At 32.2% G+C, this 10,948-nt stretch overlaps 1 protein-coding gene, 1 long non-coding RNA gene and 1 pseudogene across 2 annotated transcripts; 2 read left to right on the forward strand and 1 right to left on the reverse strand.

Moving 5' to 3' along the window:
• Nucleotides 1–798: 798 nt before the first annotated feature.
• LOC145014118 (uncharacterized) lies at nt 799–2,242 on the forward strand. The gene is made up of 2 exons (XR_013665412.1): nt 799–1,187; nt 1,837–2,242. It is a non-coding gene; the product is annotated as an uncharacterized LOC145014118 (long non-coding RNA).
• Nucleotides 2,243–5,379: 3,137 nt separating this feature from the next.
• LOC145015052 (inorganic phosphate transporter 1-4 pseudogene) lies at nt 5,380–7,068 on the forward strand (annotated as a pseudogene).
• Nucleotides 7,069–7,193: 125 nt separating this feature from the next.
• On the reverse strand, nt 7,194–8,428 carry LOC145015053 (actin-depolymerizing factor-like). The gene is made up of 3 exons (XM_078973503.1): nt 8,258–8,428; nt 7,620–7,885; nt 7,194–7,502 (listed from the first exon to the last, which is right to left on the reverse strand). Exons 1-3 carry the CDS (start codon nt 8,279–8,281, stop codon nt 7,352–7,354), a joined length of 441 nt encoding a protein of 146 aa, XP_078829629.1. The 5' UTR covers nt 8,282–8,428; the 3' UTR covers nt 7,194–7,351.
• Nucleotides 8,429–10,948: the final 2,520 nt, after the last annotated feature.

Here is a 10,948-nt window from a genome sequence, read left to right on the forward strand (position 1 = left end):
TGAAAATCATTTAATATTTATATTTATTTAATTAAATAATTATTTAATTTACTAAATTCCTGTTGGTGCATTGTAGCACACAATAAATGTAGAAAACAAAATAACCTAGCCCTATATATATATATATATATATATATATATATATATATATATATATATATATATATATATATATATATATATATATATATATATATATATATATAAAAGTTCAATAGAGAACCATAATTATTAGTTTTTCAAGGAACCAAATCTTTTTTTCAATTTTATAGCTTATTATTTATCGAAAAAAAATTAAAAAATATATAAATTTATATATTACCATTGTGAATGTGAAAAATATTTTTCGGATTCACAGTGTGAATCCGGTTTCATATTGCGAATTTTCAAAGATTTACATTGTGAATTTGACGTTTAAAAAAAATTGAATTTGATATCATTGGAAAAAGGATAAAAAGTTATTAATTTCTATATTTTTAGTTTTTTTTGTTCATTTTTTGATAAAAAATAAGTTCTAACAGTTGAAAAAAAAAATTGGTTTTATGGTTCATTGGTTAATTATGATTCTTTATTGAACCTCATCATATATATATATATATATATATATATATATATATATATATATATATATATATATATATATATATATATATATATATATGTGGCCATTTGTAATTAAAAGATTATTTATTTTTTAAATAAATAAACGATTAGGAGTTTATACGGAGGGTTAGTTGGGTAATTTTAATTTGATGCAGTTCCACATGCTTGTTTTTCACTTTAATCCTAACATGTGCAACTACGAATCACCTTTTGTCTTCTATGTCGACCTCCACCGTCACTAACTACCATTTCATCGCCTTGGTACCATCTCTGAAGTACCACCGCACCACTTTTTCACCACCAGCACACGTTTTTCTACCACAAACTATGCCATCATTACATCCATTGATCATTTCATCCTGCCACCATCCACGGGCAATAAAGCCACAACCATTGAGAATCGGACAACCACATATTCACTACATACATGGTCCAGTTTCTCAGCCTAATACCCTCATAAGCGCTATATTTCTTCTTTCTCTGTATCTCGTTCTCTTTCTATTTCTCTGTTGTCTACACCTTCACCGATCGACACCGTTGTTCAAAGCCACTGCTGCTTACCACAACCGTCCAAACCACCACAGGTGCTCTCCACAGTTCTGATTCATTCTTTCTAGATCTTCTCTCAATTACTGATTAAAAAGACTTACTTCTAAAGACTCTTTTCTTCGGTTAATCAACCGATTTTTCCCAATTTGTTCAGGGTAATCATTGTTTTAATTAAAATAATAATGTTTGGAAGTTATAATTGTGGTGAAGTTCAAATTAGTATCATTTTCCTTATAGAAATTGCATTCAACAAGAGGTGATACTGTTTAATTTCGATTTTCCCTTCCTGCACACCTCGTGTTCTACAAAATGCCCAGTAGATCAATATTAATTGGTTTCCATCTATAAGGTTTTTATGGCATAATTTGGAAAAATTGGATTTTCATCAATTTTCATATTTATCTGTTGGGGGTTATTATTTATGAAATTTCAATTGGATGACCAGAAATAAAGTTCTGAACATGATTCTTAGGGTGTTTTTCTTCATAATCTGAATTACTCTTTGGTCTGTTAGTTATTATATAGTATATTTAAAAATTGAAATACTAATGTGGTAATTAAGATTTTATGTGAACTGCTTACAAAAGATTGTGTCGTAAATGTATAGAACTTTTTCATGATTCATATGATATTTGTAATTGAGATGGATTAGTTTTTGTAATTTATGTGTTATTTACAATACAGGTTCAACTGTTGAAGCACCAATATCAACATATGTCTCTCACTGTACTAAAATCCTTCAAAAACAAGAATCTCATGTGTTCAAAGTTTCCACTTTTCTGGTGCAGGACCATTGTCTTGTTGATGCACTGCATCTGCATGTTTAGAAAGATGGAACACTTCTGGTTCATGTAAGCTTGGTAATATTACCAGTAAAGTATGGGACTTTTAGTCTATCTATTTGCTTCTTACTTTGACCAATATTGTATATTTGTATTTGAAAGTAATCATGGTTATCATTATTTATCCAAGTTAAAAGAAAAAAATGTAGAAGATGAGGTTCAAGATACTAGATACATGCAGGTAATCTCTAAGAATTCAGTTAATATTTTTAGTAGGAAAAGAAAGGAGTCTTTGGTTGGTGCCTGAAGCCATTCTGTGACCGAGGAGCTTGATAGAGCACATATATATATATATATATATATATATATATATATATATATATATATATATATATATATATATATATATATATATATATATATATATATATATATATATATATATATATGCTTGCTGCTTTTTGTATTTTAACCACTTCAATATTTTCCTGCAAATTTGTTTGTACCCTTCAAAAGTTTTAGTTTCTAAACAAAAGGAACTATCATAATAGAGTAGATATTGTAGTAAGGCGACAATTTTTTTTTTTGGCTTGCAAGTTGACAAGATCACATGATTGCAGACTATTGAATATTGGAGTTGTATTGTCTGGAAATAAGGACTACATGGATGTTTGGTTAGCTTGATTCCTTTTGAATTCCATTCCATTCTTGCATTTTCTACAGATGCTACAATAACTTTATGAAGTGGAAAACATCTTCAATTCAAAATTCCCTTTTTTATACAAGTAAATCCATTAAATGCCATTTGTATATTGTGGCTTCTTGACTTTGTTTATTTTGCTGAAATCATAATTGGTTCTGAGATGCTGAGAAGGTTTTGAGTAGCATGTTGGGATTGGTTTATTTTCTGCTACCAATGGTTAGGTGGTGGTCTTACAGGGTTGCAATGGTGGTTTCAGACGAGGGATGTGGTAGTGTTAAAACTAGATGTTAAAAATCAAATTTTGATTTTTTTTTTTTTTTTTTATTCTTGATCTGCGTTTCTTTTTCCTGTCAAATTTTCAAATGTCTATTTGTTGCAGTTTATATATAATATGGAATGAAAACTTGCCTTTATCACCAACATTTATTCTTGATTGTGAAGTTCCAATTGATGAATAATTGAAAGATCCGGTTGCTTCATGGATGAAATAAGAATTTAAATTGTCAAATGCTTGCGTAGACATCTTTTTTACTTGTAATACAATATTTTTTATATCAATGATAACTAGAATATAAGGAATGAAAAGTTGCCGTTATCACCTTCGTTTATTGTTGATTGAGAATTGACAATTGATGAATATTTCAAAGATTCAGTTGCTCCATGGTTAAAATCAGAAGATGAGTTTTCAAATTCTTGCGTAGACATATTTTTTAATTGCAAAGCAATATTTGTTAAATAAATGATAATCTTCTTTAACCGAAGGAAAGATTATACACGACAAAGTGATGCAGTTAATTTCATAGAGATGAAGTCGATGTTCATAAGTTGTATGAATGGAGATGTTAATGAAGAAGTTTATATGTATATGGTTATGAAATTAATAAAACCGATGGTTATAAAATTAATAAAACCGATTGAAAACTGTTTTTAATCATTTACTTATATACCCTTTTCACATAATTTAAATGAATTATAATTATCTAAACATAATGAATGATGTGTAATATTGGTATTGGTTCTTGCATTTTCACATATATATATATATATATATATATATATATATATATATATATATATATATATATATATATATATATATATATATATATATATATATATATATATATATATATATATAACATTCGCTTGATTTGTTGACCTCGATCTAGAAATCTTAGCAGATTGTTGACAAATGAATTTTTCCGATTTCCTTAATTGGGAGCCCCATAACAATTTTTGCTCACCAAAGTAGATCAGGAGTTTTTTTTTGGCTCATATATTCTATTTTTCCCATCCCTATTTCTAGTGTTCTAAAAGGTGTGCTAAGCCGTGCACTCCAACGTCCCGAAAAACCTCATGACGATGTTGTTAGGCGTGGCATGTGTCGAGACAAATAAAGTCGAGGCGCACCATGGCGTGTAATATTAGGTATATATATATATATATATATATATATATATATATATATATATATATATATATATATATATATATAAAAACTTTTTTAAATCTGCTAGAAAAGACGCATGATGCTATTGTGCTTGAAACCATTGTGTTCTTGTTAGATCGGTTAAGTTAATATCGGACATAAAACCATTGAGTTCTATTTATATATAATAATTATGGAGTAGGACAATGCGCGAAACCAATGGGTTGTTAGCATTGATATAAAACTTTTATAAACTTGACATTTAATATAAATCTATAATTATATACATTCTTTTTTTGGTGTACATTCAAGTTGTTTAGTTTTTTGTAGTTTATACAATATACTTTAGTTTACTCTTCAAGAAAGTCATCATAGAGATAAGGAAGATAGGGTCTTGTACCGTTGTGTGATATATATCAACACTCCTTTCAGAGACAGAGTCTCGATGAGTATATACAACAATGTGTTAGAGCAGTGATGGTGGTGGTAATGTTTGTTTCAAACGCATACATGCACGCACACACACGTCATCATGGTTTTAAAACATATGGCTTTATCATGGTTTGTAAAACCTTAGGAATTAACATTGCTGCAATTTCACGTCTTGCGTTATTTAGAACCTTGTCTTTAGAACCTTGTCTAATTGATTGTTATAAATTATTACTCATTTCTGTCCATACATAAAATTTCTGCAGCATCGCATTGTGGTACAACCCATGGTATACAATATTTAAATAGCAAATTACACAAGGAAAAAAAACACTTTCAACCAACACGAAACAAAGGCTGATGATTCAGTCCAAAAAGAACTCGACTTGAGCTAGCATTTTTACTATCTACAAATACAAAAAAGTTCACCAAACACTTTAACATTGTCAATAAATATGAAAAATCGAATTCAGAATAAAATCTAAAACAAGAGCCAGAATACAGTGTGTGCTTTAATAATCAGAAAATATGTTTCATAATTTTGTTCGACTTTGTTAACATCAAAATCATATATATCTATGGCTAATCTGTTATTGAAATATGCCTTCGGCAAACATCTCAACTCATTAATTTTGACACACAAAAAAGTCCAAATAGCTAAGAAATCAGACAAGAAATTTGCTGTCTTAAAATATACAATAATCTCAAAATCGTCAAACAATTTGATGATTTCCCATCACCAAAATTGTATTTTAGTTCCAAAATTGTATCGCTGTCAAAGGTATATTCTGTATTTCTTGTTTCTAACGTCCATCAAGAACACATTTGTGTATATTATTAATACACAACAGTTTTTTTTTTCCTGATTAATCATTTCATGTAAAGTTAGCAATGGCTGGTGATCAACTTCAAGTGCTTCACGCACTTGATCTTGCAAAAACACAATGGTACCATTTCACAGCAATTATAATCGCCGGAATGGGTTTCTTCACAGATGCATATGATCTCTTTTGCATCTCACTTGTCACAAAATTACTAGGCCGGATTTACTACCATATTGAGGGCCACCCAAATCCCGGCACACTTCCGCCCCAAGTGGCGGCAGCAGTCAACAGTGTCGCGTTTTGTGGAACCCTAACCGGTCAACTCTTCTTTGGCTGGCTCGGGGACAAAATGGGAAGAAAAAAAGTGTACGGAATGACACTTTTGATCATGGTGATTTGCTCCATAGCTTCCGGCCTTTCGTTTAGCAATGACCCGAAAGCAGTCATGATCACCCTTTGTTTCTTTAGATTCTGGCTAGGGTTTGGAATCGGAGGTGACTACCCGCTTTCCGCCACTATAATGTCGGAATACGCGAATAAAAAAACCCGAGGAGCTTTTATCGCTGCGGTTTTTGCTATGCAAGGTTTCGGGATTTTAGTCGGTGGCATTTTCGCAATTATCGTATCGTCGTCGTTTAAAGCTAAGTACAACGTTCCACCATATGTGACCGACGCAATCCGTTCCACTCCTCACCAAGCCGATTACATATGGCGAATCATCTTGATGTTCGGTGCGATTCCGGCCGGAATGACGTATTACTGGCGAATGAAGATGCCGGAAACAGCCCGGTACACTGCTTTAGTCGCCAAGAACGCTGGAAAGGCGGCGGCGGACATGGCACGTGTTATGCAAGTCGATATCGAAGCCGAACAAAAAAAAGTTGAGGAAATAAGCGAAAAAGATTCGAATTCGTTCGGTTTGTTTACAAAACAATTTCTCCGCCGCCACGGGCTACACCTCCTTGGGACCACCACCACGTGGTTCTTACTCGATATCGCGTTTTACAGTCAAAATCTATTTCAAAAAGACGTTTTTAGCGCGATTGGATGGATTCCGCCCGCGAAGACCATGAGCGCGATTGAAGAGGTTTTTAGAATCGCGAGAGCCCAAACGATAATCGCGCTTTGTAGTACGGTTCCCGGGTATTGGTTTACAGTTGCCTTCATTGACCGAATGGGTCGGTTCAAAATCCAACTCATGGGGTTTACAATGATGACAATCTTTATGTTCGCATTAGCAATCCCTTACAATCATTGGAAAGAACACGAAAACCGAATCGGGTTTGTGGTGATGTACTCTTTGACTTTCTTTTTCGCCAATTTTGGCCCGAATGCCACCACGTTTATCGTGCCTGCCGAGATTTTCCCGGCCCGGTTGCGGTCAACTTGCCATGGGATATCGGCCGCATCGGGAAAGCTCGGGGCGATTGTTGGTGCTTTCGGGTTTTTATATTTGGCTCAAGATAAAAAGAAACCCGATGTCGGGTATTCTCCGGGTATTGGTGTTAAAAACGCGCTTATTGTGTTGGGTGTTGTTAACTTTTTGGGTGTTCTTTTTACACTTTTGGTCCCCGAAGCTAAAGGGAAATCACTTGAGGAGATGTCGGGTGAAAATGAGGATGATTATGATGCGGTAAAGCCAGAAGATGTATCCAAGGTGGCAGCAACCTAAAGTTGTTTCATGTATCATGCCTTAATGATTATGTCTATTTGTTTTATGTTTAAATTGTACTTGTGCTCTCCATAAAGTCTCGTGTTTTCTTTAAAGAATATCGTCTTTGAAGAACAATATGAATAGACACCTTTTGTCCATTGAGAGTTCACCCATACAGGGATGTCATAGATTGGTTTATATTTGCATATAACAATTATAATAGTATGAAGAAGATGATCAACTACATATGTAACTAGATACATGACAATTTGCATAAAAGTAGAAATAATGGGAGGACGAGTACAAGATTGGGTGATTTTGTGTTGTTGTAGGGCAGGTGCCATTTATTTGAAACACAAGTTGAAGAAAGCTAACCAATCAGTATACGCGTTCCTTGAGCACATCAAGCTCCATTTCTGTAGGGTCGGTTGCTTGAATCTCATAATGAACACCATCCAACTCGTGTCTCAACCTGTCTTTTGATGTTGCATACAACATCTTGGCTCGAATCCTAGAGGATGCAGGTGACCTGAAAAAGGTCAAATCAAACACCATAACATCCATTTAAGTACACAAAAAGATAATCAAGTATGTTAGAAATGAATAGATCAAAAGAGAGAGAGAGAGAGAGAGAGAGAAAGCGAACCAAGCGATGAAGAAAATCTTGCTCTTTTGACAGTTCTCAGAGGTGACAAAGTCGTAGTCATAAATGGCGTATCTGCAATCATTCTCAGGCAATGCTAATGTAAAATCGTCATAGCTTTCAGCAGGACTTCCAGTTTTCTCAACAACAACTTCGTTTTTCTTGTCATCAATCTTGAAGATCACATAACGGTGAGCCTTCTTTCTTTGCAGTTCCAAGAAGGTGCCTTTACAGTGATCAGCAACACCCATTCCAGATGAAGCATTTGCCTATGAATCAAATATTTTTTTGTGTAAGATTCGAAGGATCAATAGTTCTAGAAATCATAACTAAAATAGAAATCAATAGTTCCAAATAAACACTTTAAACAACTTTACACAGGATCCCCTTTACGAACATAACCAAGTTCATCAATCTTACAGAAAGTAGCAAAACTGGGTAGTAATATAGAACAGAATAAAGCTGTAATTGCTACTGATTAACTGTAATCGATCGTCACCAGATCTCAAGCACGGGAACAGCGAAAAAAGAAACCTATAATTCCAAGAATTCAAAGACAGAAAAGAAAACCCTAGCTTCCGAAGTTGATTCCATTATTGATTAACAAAAACAGGAACTAAAGCAAGAGAATTTGTGCATACCCCTCCTCTGAATCTGAACGACATGAGTGATCTTGAAAACGAACCAAACCCCAGATGAAAAATGAAGAAATGAAGTGTGTATTTGTTATGTGGATTGAGAAGGTAAACCACAAAATGAGAATAAAGATGAGCGGATGAGGGGTATTGATAGAGACTAAAATCAAAAATAAGATTGAATTCCAAATTCCAATTACGTAAAGAAGAAATTTGGAAAAATCCGGGGGCGGTGCGTAGAATCAACGCTGATAATAGTTTTCGTTTGCTGAGTTGGCAACTCGACTCATGCTTGCGGGTTTCAGTAACGCTCCACAAGTGACGCCACCTAGTTTCCGCGTCTTCTTTTCAAACATTTTACTTTTATTTTTTTCCTAAATTTTTTCAAGTTTCCTCAATTCTACATTCTTTTATTTCTTCATATCACTATGTCTTTTAAATCATTAGGTTTATGCTGCATACATATACATACATCTACTCAATTAAGTTGTTGTTCTCATCTTTTATAGCCCTTGAATTTTGATTATGTTACAACTTATGTTCCAATATGTTGAACTTGGCTATTGTATAATCATTTGTAACAAAACGAAATGGATGAGTTTATAGACGTGTTCAACAAAACTAGTTGAAAGTTGGTGGTTGGTAGTTAGAAGTTATAACTTTTATTTATAAATGAATCTTCGAAAAAAAAAATAGTTACATAAAAAAATTATGTAAAACACGTCGTCAAGGGTTTTCAAAAAGGATAATTAAGTTAATTTGAAAAACTATAAAAATAAATAAATAAACAAAATTAAACGTTACTTCAATAGCTTTTAGATTTTGAGTTTTTTTTTTTTTTTTTTTTAAGATTTTTCTAAGAAAATAAAAGTTAGATGCTTTCAAAAGTTGCATGCTAAACACGTCCGGATAACTAGATATGTTTTATTAGTAGAATTAATGAGTAATTAGTTTTTTATTGTTTTGGAATTTCCTAGTTATATAAGTAAAAATACAAATGACTAAAAAAATAAAAAATGTTGTAAAATGGGAGGAGTAAAGTGTCACCACCGGACAAGTTTACTAGGAGACTGTCTAGATTCGTTTTAATTTCTACATATTTTAGAATTTTTTGGATCTTTGTATTTATTTTTTCCTTTTTATTCGTTTTAATTTCTCTTTAGGATATAAAAGTAATCTAAAATAGACTTTGTAAAAACTTGTACATGATTGTAAGGACTTGGTGCTCTTTCTATTTAAAGGAGTTAGAATCTCTTCTAAGAAAAGCAACATAATTTGGTAAAAGATTCAGGGGTCTGAATTTCTAAATTGGTGGGCGAACCCTAGTGAAAATCTAAATCTAAATTTCTAAATAAAATACCGTGTAAATTATGTTTTTGGTCCGTGTACTTATGTCATCTTTTAATTTTGTCCAACAAAGAATCATGTTTACTTTTGATGCGTGTTTTATTTTTATTTTATTTTTTTTCGCAACCCTTTGGTTTTATTTATGAGAAGTTAATAGCTCAAGTATTGCGTTTGTAAAAATGACTATATAGTCATCATTGTTATTATAGAGTAAATTACGATTTTTGTAATCTGCTATTCTGCTCACTGAAAGAGTTATGGATTCAATACGTATTTAATATGTTATAAGGATGGACTCTAAATTCTTAGTGTTCTTATCATATTAAGGTTCATCTGCCATGACTTAAAAACATTAACCATATATTCTTATGAAAATTAGTCATGGTGCTCGTCGAGACACCTTTATTTTCTGAAGAAAAAAAAATATTGAATTTATGAAAGTATTATTTGGTCATTGTTTTCTATATTTTCTTTAAGGGAAAATATAAAAATGACCATATTTGGGAAATGTTTTCACAAAATAACTGTTTTATTCTAAAAAGACTCAAAATAACTAAATTTTGAAATGGATGAAATACGAAATTCAAAGAGTTTTTTCTCCATATTTAAGCAAAAGTAGCGACTTTCATTTCGCATCAACATTTATAAATTCTCTTGTCCCATAGTTTGGCAAAGATGAAAGACGACTAAACCACTGAAATGTTTTTTTAGAATATAGAGCTACCTTATATGCTCAGAAACTAGTGTTTGTTTTGCCAATTTAGGCCTGCATGTGGCATGAAATAAGGCGAAAAGAGTTTCTTATTTTAAGACTTACGTATTATGGATAATGACTTAAAATGATAATTTACTTTTCGATTTGTACACTTTTAGTTGCTATTTTTTCGTCCACATTTACTCTTTCAAATTGTTAAATTGTACGCATTCAATCATTATGATCAGCTACTCTAAATAAGCTGCAAAAATGTAACATCCCAAAAATATAGTCAAAAAATTTCGTTTTTAAAATCATTAATTAATCCAGAATTACTAAAAATCATTATTCGAAACATAAACCATAATATCTCAAATGTCAAAACAGTGTACCATATCAATCACATGTCAAATAAATCATAGTAAAATATCTCAGGCTAAATCAATGGTGTATGTCATGCAGTCATCCTGAGCTCCTCCCCATGCTACTGGTAGTTGTCACACCCTTGAACCAAGGATGGCGGAAACGTCCGGGGATGGAGGATTTCATATGTAGTATCAAAGAACGAGAATAATAGTTCTCAAAGTAAATACAATCATTATAAATATAATTGAAAAAGTTACATCGTAGTATATGTTCACATATTTCAAAAACAA

The sequence above is a fragment of the Lactuca saligna genome, chromosome 9 (genome assembly GCF_052625555.1).
Source record: "Lactuca saligna cultivar CGN05327 chromosome 9, ASM5262555v1, whole genome shotgun sequence".
Classification (NCBI taxonomy): domain Eukaryota; kingdom Viridiplantae; phylum Streptophyta; class Magnoliopsida; order Asterales; family Asteraceae; genus Lactuca; species Lactuca saligna.